Here is a 24,270-nt window from a genome sequence, read left to right on the forward strand (position 1 = left end):
TTTTTCTTATTTTTTTTGAGACATGGTCTTGCTCTGTTGCCCAGGCTGTAGGGCAGTGGTGTGATCACAGCTCACTGCAGTCTCAATCTACCAGGTTCAAATGATCCTCCCACCTCAGCCTCCTGAATAGCTGGGACTACAGGCATACGCCACCATGCCCGGCTAATTTTTTATTTTTTGTAGAGACGGGATTTTGCCATGGTGCCCAGTCTGGCCTCGGACCCCTGGGCTCAAGCAGTCTGCTTGGCCCAGCCTTCCAAAGTGCTGGGATTACAGGTGTGAGCCACCTCGCCTGGCCCAACTTTCCAATTTTATTTACGTTCCCCCACACTTTTGTGATGTTAGCACACAAGACAGAAAGCCACATAATTAGGATCTCAATACAATTTCCAGGTTTTAGGAGTTTTGCTTAATTAGGTGATGCCAAGGGAAGTTAGAAAAATGATTTTGGAGAAAATTGAAGGTGTATCAAAGATGAATCCTATCTTTCACTATATATATGTATATATTTCCACAAAGTGGTACAAGTTGCACTGCCACAGACTTGTCACATTAGGCAAGATATTTCACCACTCAGGGCTCCAGTTTCATCATCTACAAAAAGAAGGATGTTGAAACCTTAAATTTACTTCCAATTTACATTTCTTTGAGCCTATGAAACATGATTAAAAACATGAAAAATGATTCAAGAAATTTTCCATTTTATTAAAGAACACATCTATCAGAAAAAATTGAAGAGCCTCAGTTGTTATGCATGATTAAATAAGAGTTGGTGAAACTATTCTGAAAACCATATATGATGTGGTAAAGTTATTTTTGCTGTATCCTTTCCCAACTGCATAAACTTTGATTATTCATCTCTAAGATTGCAGTCCTCCCCGCCCCCCGCCAAGTTTGCCTAAAGTTTATAGGTATGTTTTGGTCTCAACAACTCAGTGAGAGTCATTAAATTTATCTTTTCTCTCTTATTCCTACTCTAATAAGAGATTAAATTAGGGACTAAGCTGAGAGCTCAGACTAAACCCTTGCTGTTTTTAAGGTCAATTAACTCCTCATGGTTAGGAATAGTTACATGTTGACAGCCGGTTTCTAGAAAACCTTGGAGGATATCCATACCCATTCTCGGTAAAAGGAGGGCAGATCCAGCCTTTCTTTCTTCCCACGCCCTGGGTTCACAAGGGGAAAGCGACAGGCCCTTTAACTGAAGTCTCGGTCAGGGAGAAGCCACCTTTATTGTGAAATTTGCGGTTTCACATTTTCCTACAAAGTCCCGACATCTGGGGTCAGCCTAGGCAAAATAATCACTATAATTGATCATGTTAAATTCAAGAACCGAGACACGAATTGTCCCGTTATACGCAAAATGACGAATGCGAATATTATATTCTTAGCACAGTGGGAACGCCAGCCAATCAGCTGATTCCAGCAGCAACGGCCCACTCGCTGCGCTCCTCACAGGCCCAGGTGGGTGGCGCAAGCCGCTCTCCGTAATTGGGTCTACGTCAGCGTCGTCGCGCGCGCCACCTCCCGCCACCGAGCCACCCGCCACCTCTAGCCAATCAGGCTTCAGCTGAGTGCATTGCTCCGCCCAGCCGCCCCCCCTGGGTCTGCGCGGAAGCGCATGCGTGGGGTGGAGTCACCTTCTTTGAATTCCGGAGGCGGCATTCGGTGGTCAGAGGCCTGTGGGGCTGCAGGTAGAGTGTCTTAGGTGAGGAGGTACTTTTAAGCACCGCGCGAAATGGGGGCGAAGAGAATTTTTTAACTTTTGAGGGTGGGACTATCCTGCAAGGTGTGACTGCGGTCGGGTTTTCCCTAGCCAGTTTCGTTCCAGGGATCCTTGGGAAGCGCTGGGATGGTTCAACTGGGTGGGGTCAGAAGCTGCTCCCCTGCCCTTCTTTCCTAGGAACCTAGGAAATAACTCGGAACCTGTAACGTCCCACTGGTTTGGACATATTCCTCTCCTGATCTGGCCTCATCTGTTCCAGGGAGGTGGGATTGAGTAAGTGTCATTCCGACCATTCCTTTAGTTTTTCCTATTTGCAGTCAAAAACTTAGAAGTCATTTTTGGTTCCTCTTCCCTTTTCCCTACATCCAATTCTTTTATCACGGCCTGCTCTGTCTAACTCCAAAACATTGCATGAATCCAATCATTTTCCACCTCTACACCCTAGGCCTAGTGCAGGCTAGAGTCATCCCTCTTCTGGACTTCTGCAACAGCGTTTTATTTGGTTTCTTGCCGCTCCTTGACCTCTAACATTCTCTTCTCTGCACTGCAGCTAGCATGATCGTCAAACACAAATCAGGTGGTATTGCTCCCCTCTCTAACCTTTCCCCCTTCCCCTGTGTTTTCCCATGACACTTAAAATCCAAACTCCTTACTGTGGCCTGCAAATCCCAATATGATCTTAGTCCCTGGCTACGTTCTGACTTCATCGCTTATTACCTTTTACCTCTTTCATTCCACTCCCTCCAGACTGATGTTACTACTCTTTCTTTTCTTTTCTCTTTTCTTTTCTTTCTCTCTCTCTCCTTCCCTCCCTCCCTTTCTTTCTTTCCTTTCTTTCTTCTTTCTTTTGACAGAGTTGGGCCAGGCGTGGTGGCTCACGCCTGTAATCCCAGCACTTTAGGAGGCTGAGACAGGTGTGGATCACTTGAGGTCAGGAGTTCGAGACCAACCTGGCTAACATGGTGAAACCCAGTCTCTACTAAAATACAACAAATAGCCAGGTGTGGTGGTGTGCGCCTGTAATTCCACCTACTTGGGAGGCAGAGACAGGAGAATTGCTTGAACCCGGGAGGCGGAGGTTGTGGTGAGCCAAGATAGAGATCGCACCACTGCACTCCAGCCTGGGTGACAGAGTGAGACTGTCTCAAAAAAAAAAAAAAGAAACAATGTCTCACTATGTTGCCCTCAGCTTCCCAAAGTGCTGGGATTATAGGTGTGACCCACCTTGCCCAGCCAAGCTGCTGTTTCTTTAACACATAAAGCTCTTTTTGCTTTAAGGTCTTAGTCTTAGCATGTCTTCCTCTTCTCTCTCCATGAAATACTCTTCCACCAGATCTTCACAGGGCTGGTTCCTTCTTGGCATTCAAATCTCGGTTTAAAGGTCACCTCAGAGAGGTTTTCTCTGAACACTTATTGCAAAGTTACAATGTAGCTTCCCATCTTCATTTCTATCACATCACTGTGTATTATATTCATTATTGTTTACTTTTTTTCCTTTTTTTTAGACAAAGTCTTGCTCTGTCACCCAGGCTGGAGTGCAGTGGCGCAATCACAGCTCTCTGCAGCCTCGACCTCCCGGGCTCAAGTTATTCTCCTGCCTCACCCTCCTGAGTAGATAGGACTACAGGCACGTGCTGCTACGCCTAGCTAATTTTTTAAATCTTAAGTAGAGACATTGTCTCACTGTGTTGCCCAGACTGGTCTTGAACTCCTAGGTTGAAGGGATCTTCCAGCCTCTGCCTCCCGAAGTGCTGTATTACAGGTGTGAACTACCATGCCCAGTCTTAGTTGTATACTTATTTATTGACTCTCTCCTCCCCCTTCAGTGTAAGTGTGATGAGAGCAGAGATCTTGATTGTTTTATTATTTTATCCCTGGTAACTAGACTTGTGCTTGGCAAATAGATGACATTTAGTAATTATTTATTAAGCGAATAAATGGGAATATTTGTCTCCTGAAAATGCTTAGTCTGGCCACCAGTTTGGCTTTTGAACTATGCAGCTTTAACTTAGCACTGACAAATTAAGGAGCATAAAGATTAAAAGCAAAATCAAGGAGAAGTGGGGAAAATAGGAGTGGAGAAAGTAAGATTGAGTTATTGAGATGGATTAGTTTTTTTGTTTGTTGTTTGTTTTGAGTCAGGATCTCGCTGTGTCACTCAGACTGGAGTGCAGTAGTGCAATCTCTGCTCACTGCAGCCTTCACCTCCTGGGTTCAAGTGATTCTCCTGCCTCAGCCTCCCAAGTAGCTGGGATTACAGGTGTGTGCCACCATGCCCAACTAGTTTTTGTATTTTTTAGCAGAGACAGGGTTTCCTCATATTGGCCAGGCTGGTCTCAAACTCCTGTACGCCTGACCTCAAGTCAGGCCCACCTTGGCCTCCCAGAGTGCTGGGATTACAGGCATGAGCCACCATGCCCGGCCGAGATGGATTAGTTTTGGACCCACTTATATGACATAGCCATTCTAAGAGAGAACTTGCTTATGTTACCTGTATTCTTACTGGTTTTTTCCACTAGAAAGCTAGTTCAGCTGATGAATGTTACCTTGTCAGGTTGTTTCTATTTCTATTTAGGGCAAGGACTTTCTGAGAAAGTCAACCTCTAGATTTTGTTTCCTGGATTGTTGTCAACTTATTTATTGCATGCCTGTTGTATGCTAGCTATTGTATACTAAATACTGGAAACACACCCTGTCTCTGGAGAAAAAAGGACTATTTGGCTGATTAATGATAACTTAACACTTGTTTCTGTGTAGAACATATGCAGTAATGTCACCTCAAAAGAGAGTTAAGAACGTCCAGGCACAAAAGAGGACTTCACAAGGTAGTAGTAGTTTTCAGACCACGCTTTCAGCCTGGAAAGTAAAACAGGATCCAAGCAACTCAAAGAATATCTCAAAACATGGACAAAACAATCCAGTGGGAGATTATGAACATGCTGATGATCAAGCTGAAGAAGATGCTTTGCAAATGGCAGTGGGATATTTTGAGAAAGGTAAAGGTGGATTGTTTTCCTTATGGAACTCCTATTTCTGTAAAAATATTCTAGTCTTTTTTTCTTAATTTTTAAAGGAAAGCATAATTTTGCTCATTCGTGCTTTTGTTTATTTAATAGACATTGAGCAATTACTACATATCAGTATGCTAGGCACTAGGGACACAACAAAACTTTTTTTTTTCTTTTTTTTTTCTTTCTTTCTTTCTTTATTATTATTATACTTTAGGTTTTAGGGTACATGTGCGCAATGTGCAGGTTAGTTACATATGTATACATGTGCCATGCTGGTGCGCTGTACCCACTAACTGGTCATCTAGCATTAGGTATATCTCCCAATGCTATCCCTCCCCCCACCCCACAACAGTCCCCGAAGTGTGATTCCCCTTCCTGTGTCCATGTGTTCTCATTGTTCAATTCCCACCTATGAGTGAGAATATGCGGTGTTTGGTTTTTTGTTCTTGCAATAGTTTACTGAGAATGATGATTTCCAATTTCATCCATGTCCCTACAAAGGACATGAACTCATCATTTTTTATGGCTGCATAGTATTCCATGGTGTATATGTGCCACATTTTCTTGATCCAGTCTATCATTGTTGGACATTTGGGTTGGTTCCAAGTCTTTGCTATTGTGAATAATGCCGCAATAAACATACGTGTGCATGTGTCTTTATAGCAGCATGATTTATAGTCCTTTGGATATATACCCAGTAATGGGATGGCTGGGTCAAATGGAATTTCTAGTTCTAGATCCCTGAGGAATCGCCACGCTGAGTTCCACAGGGTTGAACTAGTTTACAGTCCCACCAACAGTGTAAAAGTGTTCCTATTTCTCCACATCCTCTCCAGCACCTGTTGTTTCCTGACTTTTTAATGATTGCCATTCTAACTGGTGTGAGATGGTATCTCATTGTGGTTTTGATTTGCATTTCTCTGATGGCCAGTGATGATGAGCATTTTTTCATGTGTTTTTTGGCTGCATAAATGTCTTCTTTTGAGAAGTGTCTGTTCATGTCCTTCACCCACTTTTTGATGGGGTTGTTTGTTTTTTTCTTGTAAATTTGTTGGAGTTCATTGTAGATTCTGGATATTGGCCCTGTGTCAGATGAGTAGGTTGCGAAAATTTTCTCCCATTCTGTAGGTTACCTGTTCACTCTGATGGTAGTTTCTTTTGCTGTGCAGAAGCTCTTGAGTTTAATTAGATCCCATTTGTCAATTTTGGCTTTTGTTGCCGTTGCTTTTGGTGTTTTAGACATGAAGTCCTTGCCCATGCCTATGTCCTGAATGGTAATGCCTAGGTTTTCTTCTAGAGTTTTTATGGTTTTAGGTCTAACGTTTAAGTCTTTAATCCATCTTGAATTGATTTTTGTATAAGGTGTAAGGAAGGGATCCAGTTTCAGCTTTCTACATATGGCTAGCCAGTTTTCCCAGCACCATTTATTAAATAGGGAATCCTTTCCCCATTTCTTGTTTTTGTCAGGTTTGTCAAAGATCAGATAGTTGTAGATATGCAGCGTTATTTCTGAGGGCTCTGTTCTGTTCCATTGATCTATATCTCTGTTTTGGTACCAGTACCATGCTGTTTTTGTTACTGTAGCCTTGTAGTATAGTTTGAAGTCAGGTAGTGTGATGCCTCCAGCTTTGTTCTTTTGGCTTAGGATTGACTTGGCGATGCGGGCTCTTTTTTGGTTCCATATGAACTTTAAAGTAGTTTTTTCCAATTCTGTGAAGAAAGTCATTGGTAGCTTGATGGGGATGGCATTGAATCTGTAAATTACCTTGGGCAGTATGGCCATTTTCACGATATTGATTCTTTCTACCCATGAGCATGAAATGTTCTTCCATTTGTTTGTATCCTCTTTTATTTCCTTGAGCAGTGGTTTGTAGTTCTCCTTGAAGAGGTCCTTCACATCCCTTGTAAGTTGGATTCCTAGGTATTTTATTCTCTTTGAAGCAATTGTGAATGGGAGTTCACTCATGATTTGGCTCTCTGTCTGTTATTGATGTATAAGAATGCTTGTGATTTTTGTACATTGATTTTGTATCCTGAGATTTTGCTGAAGTTGCTTATCAGCTTAAGGAGATTTTGGGCTGAGACGATGGGGTTTTCTAGATATACAATCATGTCATCTGCAAACAGGGACAATTTGACTTCCTCTTTTCCTAATTGAATACCCTTTATTTCCTTCTCCTGCCTAATTGCCCTGGCCAGAACTTCCAACACTATGTTGAATAGAAGTGGTGAGAGAGGGCATCCCTGTTTTGTGCCAGTTTTCAAAGGGAATGCTTCCAGTTTTTGCCCATTCAGTATGATATTGGCTGTGGGTTTGTCATAGATAGCTCTTATTATTTTGAGATACGTCCCATCAATACCTAATTTATTGAGAGTTTTTAGCATGAAGGGTTGACTTACTAGCAGAGTGGTTCCCAAACGGCTGCATATTGGGATCACTTGAGAATCTTTTTTTCTTTTTTTTTTTTCTTCCCTCTCTACCCCTTTGGCTCTGAGAATCTTTAACAAACAAACTGATGTCAGGCATCTACTCTTAGACTTTCTGATTTTATTGGTATGGGATGCAACCTGGCATAGGGATTTTTTTAAAGGCTTCCTAGGTGGTTCCAATGTATGGCAAAGTTTGGGAACCACTGTCCTAGTATTGAAACAGGTTGTAGTCTAAGTTCAATGCTTTTAGTTAGTTTAGAATAGGAATGTCAGGGCATAATCCAGCTTTCCTCACTGAAGTTGCTATCGCTGTTAAATATTCTTTAGTTAAAAACATCTTTGAACAGTTTTTGGGAAGACACTTCTTACATAAACTCCTTTATTTATTTTTGGAGATGGGGTCTTGCTCTGTTGCCCAGGCTGGAGTGCAGTGGCATGATCATTGTACGTTTAACCTTTTGGGCACAAGTGATCCTCCCATCTCAGCCTCCTGAGGAGCTGGGACCACAGGTGTGTGCCAGCATGCCCAGCTAGTTTTTAATTTTTTTGTAGAGATGGAGTCTTGTCATGTTGCCCAGGCTGGTCTCAAACTCCTGGCCTCAAGTGATCCTCTTACTTTGACCTCCCAAAATGCTGGAATTACAGATGTGGGTCACCACGCCTGGTTATTAAGCTATTCCTTTAAAGAGTTCCAAATTGTTATTATTGAGGCCAAAGACTGAAATAATTTTAAAGGTCTCACTATTTAATATTGTTTCTTTTTTCAGGTCCCATTAAAGCTTCACAGAATAAAGATAAAACCTTGGAAAAACACTTGAAAACTGTGGAAAATGTGGCTTGGAAGAATGGGTTAGCTTCAGAAGAAATTGATGTTCTATTAAATATTGCACTCAGTGGCAAATTTGGTATGTTGAGGAGATGCTTTTTTTTTCTTTTAACTCACCTAGCACCTATATTTTTTTCTTTTAAAAATAAGTCTTATATATATATATACATACACACACACACACACACACACACACATATATATATATACATTTTTTTATAATAGAGACAGCATCTCACTATATTGCCCAGGCTGGTCTCGAACTCCTAGACTCAAGTGATCCTCCCGCCTTGGCCTTCCAAAGTGCTGGGATTATAGGCTTGAGCCACCGCACCTGGCTCGAGGGGGATGTTGTTTTGTTTTTTGTTTTTTGTTTTGAGATGGAGTCTTGCTCTGTCACCCAGGCTGGAGTGCAGTGGCACCATCTCAGCTCACTGCTACCTTTGCCTCTCGGGTTCAAGCAATTCTCCTGCCTCAGCCTCCCGAGTAGCTGGGACTACAGGCGCGTGCCACCACACCTGGCTAATTTTTTGTATTTTTTTTTTTTTTTTTTTTTAGTAGGGACAGGTTTTCGCTGTGTTAGCCAAGATGGTCTCCATCTCCTGACTTCGTGATCCACCTGCCTCGGCCTCCCAAAGTGCTGGGATTACAGGTGTGAGCCACCGTGCCTGGCCGAGGGGATTTTTTTTTCTTTTGGGAGACTGGGTCTTACTCCGTCGCCCAGGCTGGAGTGCAGTGGCGCAATCTCAGCTCACTGCAGCCTCCACCTCCCGGTTTCAAGCAATTCTCTGCCTCAGCCTCCCGAGTAGCTCGGATTACAGGTGCCTGCCACCACGCCCGGCTAATGTTTTTGTATTTTTAGTAGAGACAGGGTTTCACCATCTTGGGCAGACTGGTTTTGAACTCCTGACCTCGTGATCCACCCGCCTCGGCCTCCCAAAGTGCTGGGATTACAGGTGTGAGCCACTGCGCCCAGCCTGGGATGCTTTTGTCATCACTTTGCTGTTAGTTTTTCCTTTTAGACTTTGTTTATTTATTTTTTTGAGACTGAGTTTTGCACTTGTTGCCCAGGCTGGAGTGCAGTGGTGCGATCTTGGCTCACTGCAACCTCTGCCTCCCAGGTTCAAGCGATTCTCCTGCCTCAGCCTCCTGAGTAGCTGGGATTACAGGCATGTGCCACCACGCGCGATTAATTTTGTATTTTTAGTAGAGATGGGGTTTCTCCATGTTGGTCAGGTTGGTCTTGAACTCCTGACCTCAGGTGATCCGCCCGCCTCGGCCTTCCAAAGTGCTGGGATTACAGGCGTGACCCACTGCGTCCGACCTTCCTTTTAGACTTTGAATTACATTGTTCATTGGAATTAGTTGCAGTTTTTTATGTTTACTGTACTCTTCATAAGACCAATCTGTTAAGATTATAAAATGTTTTTTTGTGTGTGTGTGTTTGGGCCAAAAGTTTCTGTGTGCATATGTCGAAAATAACCAGTTACCATATATCATCACAAATAAAATGCAAAATACATACTTTTGTCACCAAATACATGAGAACCATTTTTTAGTATTTATCTTAAGACGCATACATAGTAATTTAAACAATGTTACTGGAAGGCATCTTAAAAGATCACTTAGTCTACTTCATTACCTTCATTTTCTTTCTCTTTTTTTTTTTTTTTTTTGAGATGAGTTTCACTCTTTCACCCAGGCTGGAATGCAATGGCATGATCTTGTCTCACTGCAACCTCTGCCTCCTGGGTTCAAGCGATTCTACTGCCTCAGCTTCCTGAGTAGCTGGGCTTATGGGCATGCACCACCACACTCGGCTAATTTTTGTATTTTTAGTAGAGACGGGGTTTCGCCATGTTGGCCAAGCTGGTCTCAAACTTCTGACCTCAGGTGATCCACCCGCCTCGGCCTCCCAAAGTGCTAGGATTACAGGCGTGAGCCAGTGTGCCCAGCTAAGATGCTTTTTCTTTTGTGCAAATGCATCTTTTCCTGTTCTAAATTCATTGATGGTGGTTGGGATGGTTGGAAGAGGTTCTTAGAAATAACACCTGGTCAATATTTTATTTACTTGAACCTTTTAACTTTTTCTCATTTAAATTCAGAGTCGGAAGATATTTTAGACTCTGAACACTCTCATTTAAAGGTGAGGAAGAAGAGGCTCAGAGTCGTTAAAGAGACTTGCTTAAAGATGTCCAAACTCCCATTCTAGTGCTTATACTGTACCACATTGCTGCTTTTTTTTCTACTTAAAAAAAAGTTAAGGCTGGGTATAGTGGCTCATGTCTATAATCCCAGCACTTTGAGGGGCCAAGGCAGGATGATTGCTTGAAGCCAGATTTGAGACCAGCCTGGGCAACAAAGCGAAACCTTGTCTACAAAGTGTTAAAAAAAAAATTAGATAGGTGCAGTGGCATGTGCCTGTAGTCCCAGCTACTTGGGAGTCTGAGGCAAGAGAATCACTTGAGCCCAGGAGTTTGAGGCTGCAGTGAGCTATGATGGTGCCACTATACTCCACTGTGGGCCACAGAGCAAGACCCTGTCTCTAGGAAAAAAAAGAAAAATTAAGACAGCTCTCAAAACCAAATGCTTTATATATTAAGTATTTCCTGGCTGTTGCATGTTAGATTCCTTTGTTTATATTCCTAGCAGCATACTTGCAGGGGTGTGTGTGTATTTATTTTAAAGTAACAACGCATTACTAACTGAATTCAACATATGACTGTCAAGTATTTTGTTTCTCCATTTTTATCTGATTAGTTCTCTGTGTTTACCTAGAAAGTTAAATTAGACCTAATAAAATTGGCTTTTTTCTTGTAGATGGTTTTAGATTGTTTGGTTCTAATATCTTTCCAGGAATCCATGTTTAACTGAACAATGTCTGTCAAGATCAATTCTCCCATTCCCATCTCACCTTAAAACATATATGGAGTAGGGGCCGGGTGCAGTGGCTCACGCTTGTAACCCCAACACTTTGGGAGGCCGAGGTGGGCGGATCATGAGATCAGGAGATCGAGACTATCCTGGCTAACATGGTGAAACCCCGTCTCTACTAAAAATACAAAAAATTAGCCGGGCGTGGTGTCGGGCGCCTGTAGTCCCAGCTACTTGGGAGGCTGAGGCAGGAGAATGGCGTGAACCCAGGAGGCGGAGCTTGCAGTAAGCCGAGGTCATGCCACTGCACTCAAGCCTGGGTGAAGAGCGAGACTCCATCTCAAAAAAAGAAAACAAAAAAAACAACATATATGGAGTATACAGATGTTTTCTATTTTAGAAATTTTTTTTTCGTGATAGAGTCTCGCTGTGTTGTCCAGACTGCACTGCAGTGGTATGATCACGGTTCACTGCAGCCTTGACCTTCTGGACTCAAGCAATCCTCCCATCTCAGACTCCCAAGTAGATGGGACTACAGGTGTGTGCCACTGCACCCAGCCTCCTTTTGATAGCTCAGAAATTAATGATTAGGTTATCTTGATGTCGGCCAGGACTTGAGGTGTCTCAAAATGCATGCCTCAGACTCGGGAAACTTTTATATAGCAATTTAAAAAATAATCTCTGGCTTTCTATTGTTACTTTTCATTTTTTTTTCTGTTAAGCTGGAATTTGCTGAGGTCAAATGTGGCCTCCTTAATTCCTTTTCTCCCTTTTATTATAGTTATTTCTGTGATGTCCCCCATCCCTACTAGATCTTTACATGCAGCTCTTTTGGTAAGTTGAGATGCATATTTAGAGGCAGGTATGGTAGAAATGTCATCATAATTAGGTACGAAGGGACTTTAGACTCTTTAAAAAGTAAGTCACTTGGAAGTAAAAATAGAATTAATATTGAATTCTCCCTTTGAATTTGGTGCACATGTAATGTGTTGGTGGTGAGACTATTTTAAATTTTGAAGAGTTAGTGGATGGGAGTGAGAAAGAAAACAAGAAAAACAAGAAACCATAAGAGTGGAAAGCAGAGATTTTTATTTTTGTGATTCATTACCTATCATCACTGCTTCCTTTCTTCTCCACAGAATGGTAGTGTAGAAAGTGATGAGATATATTCTAATTCTTGAAGCTTTAATTAACAGAAATTGAGATAGGATGTATTCAAAGCCAGCCTCTATAACATCTTTTTTTTTTTTTTTTTGAGACGGAGTTTTGCTCTTGTCACCCAGGCTGGAGTACAATGGCGTGATCTCGGCTAACTGCAACCTCCGCCTCCTGGGTTCAAGCGATTCTCCTGCCTCAGCCTCCTGAGTAGCTGGGATTACAGGTGCCCGCCACCATGCCCAGCTAAGTTTTGGATTTTTAGTAGAGATGGGGTTTCACCACATTGGCCAGGCTGGTCTCGAACTCCTGACCTCAGGTGATCTCTGTGACATCATTTCTATTACCAGATGGGAGAACACCATAGAGGCCTGAGATCAAGTGGAAAGATTGGACTAGTGTAGAATGGTATTACTGCCAGCCAGTTCCAAGAATATCTTGTTCTAGGCCAGTCACGGTGGCTCATGCCTGTAATCCCAGCACTTTGGGAGGCCAACGTGGGCAAATCCCTTGAGCCCAGGAGTGTGAGACCAGCCTGGGCAACATAGTGAGACCTTGTCTTTGCTAAAAATAAAAAACTTAAGCAGGTATGGTGGCACGTGCCTGTAGTCCCAGCTACTCTGGAGGCTGAGGTGGGAGGATTGCTTGAGCCCAGGAATTTGAGGTTGTTATGAGCTATGATTGCACCACTGCACTCCAGCCTGGGTGACAGAGTCAGACCCTGTCTCAAAAAAAAAAAAGAATATCTGTTCTCTTCTGCTACTATCCCCAGTTTTTTGGGGCAAGTGGATGGTACAAATATATATATTTTTAATTTTATATTTATGTTTTTATTTCTGGTTCACATTCTCTCATGAACAAATACATTCTTAAATGTAACACCTCATGCAAAGTGTCCATCAGTAGCTTTAAATAAATCAGTCTATTAGGCCATTAAATAAAAAAATCTTTGAAATTTCCCTGTGCTTGAAAGCTTTTTTGGAGATGTAATTCACATACCATAAAATTCATTTTTTTCTTTTCTTTTTTTTGTGAGATGGAGTTTCACTCTTATTGCCCAGGCTGGAGTGCAATGGTGTGATCTTGGCTCACTGCAACCTCTGCCTCCTGGGTTCAAGCGATTCTCCTGCCTCAGCCTCCCGAGTAGCTGGGATTACAGGCTCCCACCACCACACCCAGCTAATTTTTGTATTTTTAGTAGAGATGGGGTTTCACCATGTTGGCCATGCTGGTCTTGAACTCCTGACCTCAGATGATCTGCCTGCTTCGGCCTTCCAAAGTGCTGGGATTACAGTTGTGAGCCACTGTGCCCTCATAAAATTCATTTTTTTTTTTTATTTTTTATTTTTTTATTTTTGAGATGGAGTTTCACTCTTGTAGCCCAGGGTGCAGTGCGATGGCACGATTTCGGCTCACTGCAACCTCCGCCTCCTGGGTTCAAGTGATTCTCCTGCCTCAGCCTCCCGAGTGGCTGGGATTACAGGCGCCTACCACGACACTTGGCGAATTCTTTTTTTTTTTTTTTTGAGACGGAGTTTCGCTCTTGTCGCCCAGGCTGGATTACAGGCGTGAGCCACCACACCTGGCCTAATTTTGTATTTTTTTTATTAGAGATGGGGTTTCATCACCTTGGCCAGGCTGGTCTTGAACTCCTGACCTCAGGTGATCTGCCCGCCTCGGCCTCCCAAAGTGCTGGAATTACAGGTGTGAGCTACCGTGTCCGGCAAAATTCATTGTTTTAAAAATTCAACATTTTTGTTTTTGGAGACAGAGTCTCACTCTGTCACCCAGGCTGGAGTCTAGTGGTGTGATCTCAGTTCACTGCAACCTCCACCTTCCAGGCTCAAGTGATCCTCCCACGTCAGCCTCCCAAGTAGCTGGGACTATAGGCATGTGCTACCACATCTGGCTAATTTTTATATTCTTTGTAGAGATTGGGGTCTCACTATATTGCCTAGGCTAATCTCAAACTCCTAGGCTCAAGCAGTCCTCCGGCCTTAGCCTCCCAGGAGGCACCACCATACATAGAGACGGGGTCCTGATATGTTGCCCAGGCTGGTCTCAAACTCCTGGGCTCAAGCGATCCATCTGCTTCAGCCTCCCAAAGTGCTTAGATTATAGGCATGTGTCACCACGCTCGGCCCCAAATTCAGCATTTTTTTAAAGCATAGTCACAGAGTTGTGTAATAATCATCACCACTATCTAATTCTTGAACATTTTCATCACCCCGAGAAGAAACCCTGTACTCATTTATATTTTTTAAATAGAAATATTTGGGCCAAATAATTTGCCTTATAGTTTTTTTTTTCTTTTTTCTTTTCTTTTTTTTTTTTTTTGAGAGAGGGTCTCACTCTGTCACCCAGGCTGGAGTGCAGTGGCACGATCACAGCTCACTGCAGCCTCGACCTCCCTGGGCTCAGGTGTTCCCCCCACATCAGCCTCCCGAGTTGCTGTGACTACAGGCTTGCCCCACCACCCCTGGCTAATTTTTGTATTTTTAGTAGATAACGGGGTTTTGTCATGTTGCCCAGGCTAGTCTTGACCTCCTGGGCTCAAGTGATCCGCTTGCCTCGGCCTCCCAAAGTGTTAGGATTATAGGCATGAACCACTGTGCCTAACTATTGCCTTATTGTATATTAGTAGTTAAAGGTACATTTTTGTTTTGAACAGTTTATTAATGATAAGAGATACTGAATTTTACATACTGTTGGTTTTTATTGCCTTCAATATAATGTGAGTTTTTTGTTTGTTTGTTTGTTTGTTTGTTTGAGATGGAGTTTTGGTCTTGTTGCCCAGGCTGGAGTGCATGGCGTGATCTCGGCTCACCGCAACCTCTGCCTCCTGGGTTCAAGCGATTCTCCTGCCTCAGCCTCCCGAGTAGCTGGGATTACCGGCATGCTCCACCACGCCCGGCTAATTTTTATATTTTTAGTAGAGATAGGGTTTCTCCATGTTGGTCAGGCTGGTCTTGAACTCCCAACCTCAGGTGATCCGCCCACCATGGCCTCCCAAAGTGCTGGGATTACAGGTGTGAGCCACCGCGCCCAGCCTAATGTGAGATTTTTAGATCCAAGAGTGAATAATAGTAAAAGAACAATCGAGACACTGAAATGTAGTTTAATTTAGCTTGTCTCCTTTCCAGGAAATGCTGTAAACACACGGATATTGAAGTGCATGATCCCAGCAACAGTAATATCAGAAGATTCTGTGGTTAAGGCAGTCTCCTGGCTTTGTGTTGGCAAGTGTTCTGGTAGCACCAAGGTAATCTTTTTAAACACTTTGATGATAAGTCCTTCAGAACCACTTAAGGGCTGGCAAGGAAGAGCCACTTATGAAGTAATGGCATTGGCCTTTTGTGCAAAGCCTGTAGTTTTGGAACAGTATATCTTGATGCAAGGACTATGTTCAAACAGAAATTTTTACTGAGAAATAAAATCTATTATTCTACTTTGTGCCTGAAGCTTCTAAAATAGCCCTGGCGGCGGGGGACGGGGGGCGGAATTAAACTCTTCTGTACCAGTTATATGTCTTTAAAGATAAGTATTTTGTCTCTTCAATAGATACTTTTTTATCGTTGGCTGGTTGCAATGTTTGACTTCATTGATCATAAGGAGCAAATTAACTTGCTCTATGGCTTCTTTTTTGCTTCATTGCAAGATGATGCACTGGTAAGTAAAAATTGGACAGCATTAGGCATCAATCAAATAGTACATGCGTGTATATTGATGCACCATATATGCTTCAGTGTGCTACACAATGTGTTTTTCCTTATTTTAAAAATATATCAAACATACAGAAATGTACCAAGATAACATAGACATATCAAATATACAGAAAAGGGCAAATAATAACATTCTATTTTGCACCTGTCTCTCAGATTAACAAATAGAAAATTTTTATCACATTTACTTTATGTCTTCTTTTAAGGAAATAAAAATGTTACAGATAAAGTTGATTCTACGTTGGAGTCTTGTTTGCTGATCTAGAGCACTCGTTGCCATCTTTTCCCTTTTAAACCACTTCAACAGAGTCCTTTGAGTCATTTACTCTACATTTTCTTGATTAACACTGCAAAAGCCTCATCAGAATTAATGAGAAGGAGAGGTTTACTTTTCATGAGTGCCAATGGAGTGATTTTGATTAAATAGCATAATTATTTCTCTTAAAAACATTAATAACTTTAAGAAATCAATCTACTGTCCACCTGGAAGACTTTCAAGGACCATCAGTAGTTCACAGACCATGTGCATCACTCATCTAACTGTATTGCTCTTGCCTTTGGGAAGGGAATTCATTTATTGATTTTATTTTTTAAAAATGATGTTTCCAGTGTGTTCATTGCATTGTCCTAGCCACTGTAGAAGATTCAAAGTTTAGCATAGGGTTTCTATACTCCAGGAACTTGAAATCTCGTTGGGGAATTAAGGAAATCACATAAATTATCAAAAACAGTATATAATAGTTTGAGGATAATGATTGCTGTGATATTTCCAGGAAGGAAGAAAGCACTGTAAATCAAAATGATTAGTTAAAACACCATAAAGTATGTGGGTGTTGAGCTGGGCCTTACAGGTTGAATAGGATTTGGGATTTGATGACAGAAAGTGATATTTGATATGATGGGAATATTTCAAGCAAAGTTGTGAGGTGTGTAAATTGTGTTTTAGGAGACCTTAAATAGACCAGCCTGACTTAATTAGAGGTGGTGTTAGGTGGTAAGCCTGAAAAAGTTGGGTGAGGACAGATTGTACAGGTCTTCCAATGTGATGCTAAGGAATTTGAACTTTATTCAGTGGGGAAATCACTGAAAATTTTTGGCTAGAATATGTTGAAAGCAGCTTTGTAGGAAGCTATATCTAGTAGTGCCCAACAATGTGAATTAAGAGAGAGGCTGAAGGCAGGAATACTAGTTAGGAAGCTGACATGATAATCTAGGTATAACATGATGTCCTAGACAAGAAATTCTCAAATATGGTCTGTGGACCCCCTGGGGCTTCCTGAGACCCTTTCAGGAAGTCCAAGAGGTCAAAATTATTTTCATAATAATACCAAGGTATTATTTGCCATTTTCACTTTGTTCACCTTAGCGCTGATGGTGCTAAAGCAATGGTGGGTAAAACTGCTGGCCATTTAACAGGAATCAAGGCAGTGGCACCAAACTATACTAGCATATTCTTCATTATGTTCTTCATTGTGGTAAAAAAAAAAAAAAAATGCTAATTTCACTTAAGAATGTCAAATGAAGCAGTAAAAATTAACTCGTTAGTTTTATTAAATCTCTACATCTTTAATATTCTGTGTGATGAAATGGCAAGTACAAACAAAGTCCTCCTGCATGCTAAAGTACAATGGTTATTCTGAGGAAAAGCATTTGTGTGATTGAGTTGTGAGCCAAACTAGCTCCATTTTTATTTGAAAGAATGACTGATGGCCGAGCGCGGTGGCTCATGCCTGTAATCCCAGCACTTTGGGAGGCCGAGGCAGGTGGATCACAAGGTCAAGAGATTGAGACCATCCTGGCCAACATGGTGAAACCCCATCTCTGCTAAAAATACAAAAATTAGCTGGGCATGGTGGCACGTGCCTGTAGTCCCAGCTACTCGGGAGGCTGAGGCAGGAGAATCGCTTGAACCCAGTAGGCAGAGGTTGCAGTGAGCCAAGATTGCCCCACTGCACTCCAGCCTGGCGACAGAGTGAGACTCTGTCTCAAAAAAAAAGAATGACTGACATACAAACCATAGTTATACAGACTTGGGTACTTGGAAGATGTTTTCTTGAAAATGAACAAAACAATCCTGTTATTTCAAAGAAAACAACTGGCCATATCTGTTGCCAGTGATAAAATTTGAGCATTCAAGTGAAAAATCAAAGTTTGGAAAATTTGTATCTGCCACTATGAACCTGACAGCTTTTAGATAACTGAAAGACTTTTCTAATAATTGGTGATGGTATTAATGTTGTGATTTTTAGTTATCATGTAATGAGATGTGTCAGCATTTGGAAGCTCAGTATAACTCAGTGAGCCAATATTTTCCAGATGAACAAGTACGATATTCTAAATTCATACATGGGTAAAAGATCCATTTAAAATACAAGATACATCAATGAATTTTAATGGAACAGAGTACAGAGCTTTTATTGAGAGTGTTTCAGATTCCACATTGCAGCTAACCCTTAAGAAACTACCACTTGTCAAGTTTTGGTGTAGTATCAAAGACTAATATCCACAATTTTCTGAAAAGGCTTTTAAAATATTCCTACCTTTTCCAACTATGTATCTGTGTGAGGCTGGATTTTCTTCATGCAATTCAATCAAAACATAACAGAATTAATATAGAAGCACAGATTCCAACTGTGTTCTCTTAAGCCAGAGACATTAAAAAGATTTGTAGAAATGGGCTGGGCGTGGTGGCTCATGCCTGTAATTCCAGCACTTTGAGGAGGCCAAGGCGGGCGGATCACTTGAGCTCAGGAGTTCGAGACCAACTTGGACAACGTGGTGAAACCCCATCTCTACAAAATATACAAAAATTAGCTAGATGTGGTGGTATGTGCCTATAGTCCCAGCTACTTAGGAGGCTGAGGCAGGAGGATCGCTTGAGCCCAGGAGGCAGAGGTTGCAGTGAGTTGAGATCATGCCATTGCATTCCAGCCTAGTGAGACCTCGTCTTTACTGGAAAAAAAAAAAAAAAAATAGCTGGGTTTTGTGGCATGCACCGTAGTCCCAACTACTTGGGAGGCTGGGGTGGGAAGATCATTTGAGCCTGTGAGTTGGAGGCAGCAGTGAGCCTCAGGTGATCCACCCGCCTCGGGCTCCCAACGTGCTGGGATTACAGGTGTGAGCTACCACACCGGCCAAGGGGTCCTCTAATTTTTTTTTTTTTTGAGACGGAGTCTCACTCTGTTGCCGTACCCGGCTGAGAATTAGTTTATTTACCTTGGTGTAGTGATTATTGATATAGTAGAAATAAATTCAGATATCTTATTTTGAGATATTCTAAATAAGCTTTTTTTTTTTTTTTCTTAGTGTTCTCTATCCTCCTTTTTTTGGATTGACCCTAGTTTCTTTTCTATTCTTGTTTGGAAGTCACCTAAGTGTTTTCGTATCTACTTAACATGCATACTTTAAGTCTAAAGGTGACTGGCATCTGTACCTTTATCTTATAGGATACAAAAACCTTAGGATGCTTTAACTCTCTTTTTCTTTTTCTTTTTTTTCTCTTCCTGTCATATGGTGCCGAAGAATGCTTTAACTCTCATCACACTGCTCCTGGCTTATATGCTGTTGTTGTCTGGTTTTAGTTTTACCTTGTTTTTCTCCATCCCTTTACACACACACACACACACACACACACACACACACAGAGTAGATTTTTTTTTTTTTGAGATGGAGTTTCACTCTTGTTGCCCAGGCTGTAGTACAATGGTGTGATCTTGGCTTACCACAGCCTCTGTCTCCTGGGTTCAAGCCTCAGCCTCCCAAGTAGCTGGGATTACAGGTATGTGCTACCACGCCCAGCTAATTTTTTGTATTTTTAGTAGAGACAGGGTTTCTCCATGTTGGTCAGGCTGGCCTCAAACTCAGGTGATCCGCCTGCCTTGGCCTCCCAAAGTGCTGGGATTACAGGCATGAGCCACCACGCCTGGCCAACACTATTTTTACAGTTGATAATTGTTTAGATTTGCCCACATATCTCCCAGTATCTTTGCTCATCATTTGTTTTTGCATCTCACACCTTCAAGATGAGATTATTTTCCTTTGGCTAAAAGTGTATTTTTTATTCTTTCATTGAAAATCTTTTGATGGCAAACTCTTTGTCTGAAAATGTCTCTACTTTGCCCTTGTTCTCGAAAACTGGTATTAGTGTATGTAGAATTCTAGAGTGACAGTTAAATTTTTTCGGGATATTGACAATATTATTCCACTGGCTCCTTGCTTCCATCATGTTATTGAATCAGTCTAATTGTAATCCTTTTTTTCTTTTCTCTTTGGCTACTTTTAAAAAACAGCTTTAGGCCAGGCGTGGTGGCTCACCTCTGTAATCCCAGCACTTCGGGAGGCCGAGGGGGGCAGATCACCTGAGGTCAGGAGTTTGAGAACAGCCTGGCCAACATGGCGAAACCCCGTCTCTACTAAAAATACAAAAATTAGCCGGGCATGGTGACAGGCACCTCTAATCCCAGCTACTTGGGAGGCTGAGACAGGAGAATCGCTTGAACTGGGGAGGCAGATATTGCAGTGAGCCAAGATTGCATCACTGCACTTTCCAGCCTGGGTGATGAGCGAGACTCTGTCTCAAAAAAAAAAAAAAAAAAACCACACAGCTTTATTGATATTTAATTCACATACCATACAATTCACCCATTTATTCAATTTGCTGATTTTAAGTATAGTCACAGATATGTACAACCATTTCAGCATAGTCAATTTTAGAACATTTTCATCACCTCAAAAAGAAAAAAAGAAACCCCATACCCTTTGCTATCACTCCCATCTCTCTATTACCCCCCTAGCTCTAAGCAACCCCTAATCTAATTTTCTGTCTTTATAGGTTTGCCTATTTTGGACATTTTATATAAATGAACTCATGTAATAATGTGGTCTTTTATGACTTGCCTCTTAGCAAAATGTTTTCAAGTTTCATCTGTGTTATAGTATGTATTAGTACTTTATTTTTTTTTTCCCTGAGACGGAGTTTCACTCTTGTTGCCCAGGCTGGAGTGCAGTGGTGCAATCTCGGCTCAATGCAACCTCCGCCTCCCAGGTTCAAGCGATTCTCCTGCCTCAGCCTCCTGAGTAGCTGGGATTACAGGCATGTGCCACCACGCCCGGCTAATTTTTGGTATTTTTAGTAGAAACAAGGTTTCTCCATGTTGGTCAGGCTGGTCTTGAACTCCTGACCTCAGGTGATTCGCCTGCCTTGGCCTCCCAAAGTGCTGGGGTTATAGGCATGAGCCACTGCGGCTGGTGTATTAGTACTTAAAAATTTTTTTTTTTAATTTCTTTTTTGAGACAGAGTTTCACTCTTGTCGCCCAGGCTGGAGTGCAGTGACACGATCTCAGCTCACTGCAATGTCCGCCTCCCGGGTTCAAGTGATTCTCCTGCCTCAGCCTCCCGAGTAGCTGTGATTACAGGCCTGCACCACCACGCCTGGCTAATTTTTGTATTTTTAGTAGAGATGGGGTTTCGCCATGTTGGCCAGGCTGGTCTCAAATCCCTGACCTCAGGTGATCCGCCCTCCTTGGCCTCCCAAAGTGTTAGTATTATAGGCTTGAGCCACCGAGCCCGGCCATTTATTTTTTTCATTATTTCTATTTTTTTTTTTTTTAAATTTGAGATGGGGTCTCACTCTTGTGCAGGCTGGTGTGCAGTGGCACTGTCATGGCTCACTGCAGCCTCGATTGATCAGCCTGGGTGACGAGCGAGACTGTCTCAAAAAAAAAAACAAAGACAAACACAGCTTTATTGAGATTTATTTCGCATATCATACAATGAGTCATCCACTTCATCCTTCAGAGTAGCTGGTACCACAGGCATGCGCTGCCATGCCCGGCTAATTTTTAAAGTTTTTCTAGAGGCAGAGTCTCACTATGTTGCCCAGGCTGGCCTTGATTTTCTGGCCTTAAGCAATCCTCCTGCCTCGGCCTCCCAAAGTGCTGGGATTATAGATGTGAGGCACTGTGCCTGACCCTCACCATTTTAAAACATTTTTTTGGTGTATAATTCATTGACATGAATTACATTCACAGTGTCGTGCAAGCATCACCACTATCTATTTACAAAACTTTTTCATTACCCTAAACTGAAATTTTCTAACCATTACGTAGTAACTCCCTATTCCCTCTTTCCCCTGCTCCTGGTGGCCTCTAATCTACTATCTGTCTCTATGAATTTGCCTATTCTAGGTACCTCATATAAGTGGAATCATACAGTGTTTATGATTCTTTCGCTTAATGGCTTCTTTCGCTTAATGTCTTCAAGGTTCATCCATTTGTACCATGTATCGGAACTTCATTCCTTTTTATGGGTGAATAATATTCTACTTCATATATATGCAGTCAGCCCTCTGTGTCTGAGGGTTCTGCATCCATGGATTCATCCAATTATTGATTGAAAATATTAAAAGATACATATAACAATAAAAAATAATACAAATAAAAAATACAGTGTAATAACTATTTACATGGCATTTACATTATGTTAAGTATTATAACTAATCCAGTGATGATTTAAAGCAAGCTTGTCCAACCCACAGCCCAGGATTGCTCTGAATGAAGCCCAACGCAAATTCATAAGCTTTCTTAAAACATTATGAGATTTTTGGGGGGATTTTTTTTTTTTAAGCTCATCAGCTATCATTAGTGTTAGTGTATTTTATGTGTGGCTCAAGACAATTCTTCCAATGTGGTCCAGATAACAAAAGACTGGGCACCCCCTGATTAAAGTATACAGGAGTATGTGCATAGATTATATGCAAGTACTACACAATTTTATGTAAGGAACTTGAGAATCCGCAGAGTTTGATATGGTGGCGGGGAAGGGAAGTCCTGGAACCAATCCCCTGCTAATAACAAGGGATGACTATATCTCATTTTGTTTATCCATTCATCTGATGTTGGACATTTGAGTTGTTCTCACCTTTTGGCTATTGTGAATGGTGCTGTGTTGAGTATTGGTATATAAATATCTGTTCAGGTTCCTGCTTTTTCAGTTCCTTTGAGTATATACCTAGGAAAAAAATTACTGTATCATATGGCAATTCTATGTTTAGCTTTTTGAGGAATCGCCAAACTCTTTTTCCACAGTGGCTGTACCATTTTTCATTCCTGCCAGCAATCTATAACAGGGTTCAAATTTCATCACATCCTCACCAATAACTGGCTATTTTATCTGACTTGATTATAGCCATGCTAGTAGGTGTGAAGTGGTCTTTCATTGTGGTTTTGATTTGCATTTCCCTGATAACTAATGATATTGAGCATCTTTTCATGTGCTTATTGGCCATTTGTATTGTCTGTTAGGATCCTTTGCCCACTTTTAAATTGGGTTGTTCATTATCTTATAGGGTTGTAAGAGTTCTTTCTGTATTCTAGATACAAGTCCCTAGATACAAGATATATGATTTACCTGGGAGTTACAACTAAGTCAGAGCCACTTTAAGTTATTCTCTTTAGGTTTTCCAGGCCATCCCACTAGCATAAATTCAAACTGCAGACATATATATATATATATATATATATATATATTTTTTTTTTTTTTTTTTTTTTTGACAGAGTTTTTTGCTCTTGTTGCCCAGGCTGGAGTGCGATGGCACAATCTTGGCTCACCGCAACCTCTGCTTCCTGGGTTTAAGCGATTCTCCTGCCTCAGCCTCCCGAGTAGCTGGGATTACAGGCATGCACCACCATGCCTGGCTAATTTTGTATTTTTAGTAGAGACGGGGTTTCTCCATGTTGGTCAGGCTGGTCTCAAACTCTTGACCTCAGGTAATCTGCCTGCTCTCCCAAAGTGTTAGGATTACAGGCATGAGCCACCACGCCTGGCCAAACTGCAGACATTTTTTGAGCTGGCTTGTGGTTACAAATTCTTGGGAAAGGTTTTATTTTCCTTTGACCCATTTCCAAGGTCAAGACAAGCAAGTTTACTTGCTGTCCTGTTCAACACAGTGGAGTTTTAATTTCTCAACCATACACTTAGTGTGTAGCTCTTGGGGATTCCAGTTTTTTATTATAATAGATCCTCTGCATAATCTACACATTGGGTGGGTCCTAAGCTTTATCCCCTGCCTAACCTACCCCTGCCTCCCTTTGTAGCTATTAAAGTCATAAGTTCAAAGTTTCTAAGGTTTGGCAAAAAATCTTGGTGAGAAAGCTTGTTCAGTATTTAGTGTTTCTACTTTCACTTTGTTTTTGGGAACTGCAGATTTTTGTTTTCATGCCAGCTCTGAAACATGCTTCAACAGCTGGATATGATGTCAAAAACATTGCTGAGCTGGCAGGAAACCAGTCAGGGTCATTCAGAGTATCTAATACACAATATTTCTATAGATGGTTATCAGGTCATTGGAATTGAGGTCAGTAAACTATAAGACCACGGTGATTTGTTGATATGGACATTAAAGTCATCTGGCATGATATTGGGATTAGAGTTAGAGCTGAAAACTGAGTGAGATGCCCAAATCCTAATGGAATTTTGGGGAAGGTACTAGGTTAGTAGTGAGCTGACAGGGTATAGGTAAGGTAGAG

At 41.7% G+C, this 24,270-nt stretch overlaps 1 protein-coding gene across 10 annotated transcripts in view; it reads left to right on the forward strand.

The window, feature by feature from the left end:
- The first annotated feature begins 1,615 nt into the window (after positions 1 to 1,615).
- CENPI (centromere protein I) overlaps positions 1,616 to 24,270 on the forward strand; it is a 71,188-nt gene continuing 48,533 nt past the window's right edge. For 2 of the 10 annotated variants that reach the window (XM_054472933.2, XM_063660704.1), the window contains exons 1-7: positions 1,616 to 1,708; positions 1,904 to 1,999; positions 3,232 to 3,488; positions 4,484 to 4,722; positions 7,935 to 8,072; positions 15,166 to 15,284; positions 15,584 to 15,691. In XM_054472933.2, coding sequence (XP_054328908.1) covers positions 4,497 to 4,722; positions 7,935 to 8,072; positions 15,166 to 15,284; positions 15,584 to 15,691 — 591 coding nt within the window. In that variant the 5' untranslated portion in view covers positions 1,616 to 1,708; positions 1,904 to 1,999; positions 3,232 to 3,488; positions 4,484 to 4,496. Of the gene's footprint in view, positions 1,709 to 1,903; positions 2,000 to 3,231; positions 3,489 to 3,868; positions 3,987 to 4,483; positions 4,723 to 7,934; positions 8,073 to 15,165; positions 15,285 to 15,583; positions 15,692 to 24,270 lie in introns of all 10 variants that reach the window. The other 8 variants (XM_054472935.2, XM_063660705.1, XM_063660702.1 and 5 more) reach the window with 7 other exon arrangements.

The sequence above is a fragment of the Pongo pygmaeus genome, chromosome X (genome assembly GCF_028885625.2).
Source record: "Pongo pygmaeus isolate AG05252 chromosome X, NHGRI_mPonPyg2-v2.0_pri, whole genome shotgun sequence".
NCBI classification, from domain to species: Eukaryota; Metazoa; Chordata; class Mammalia; order Primates; family Hominidae; genus Pongo; species Pongo pygmaeus.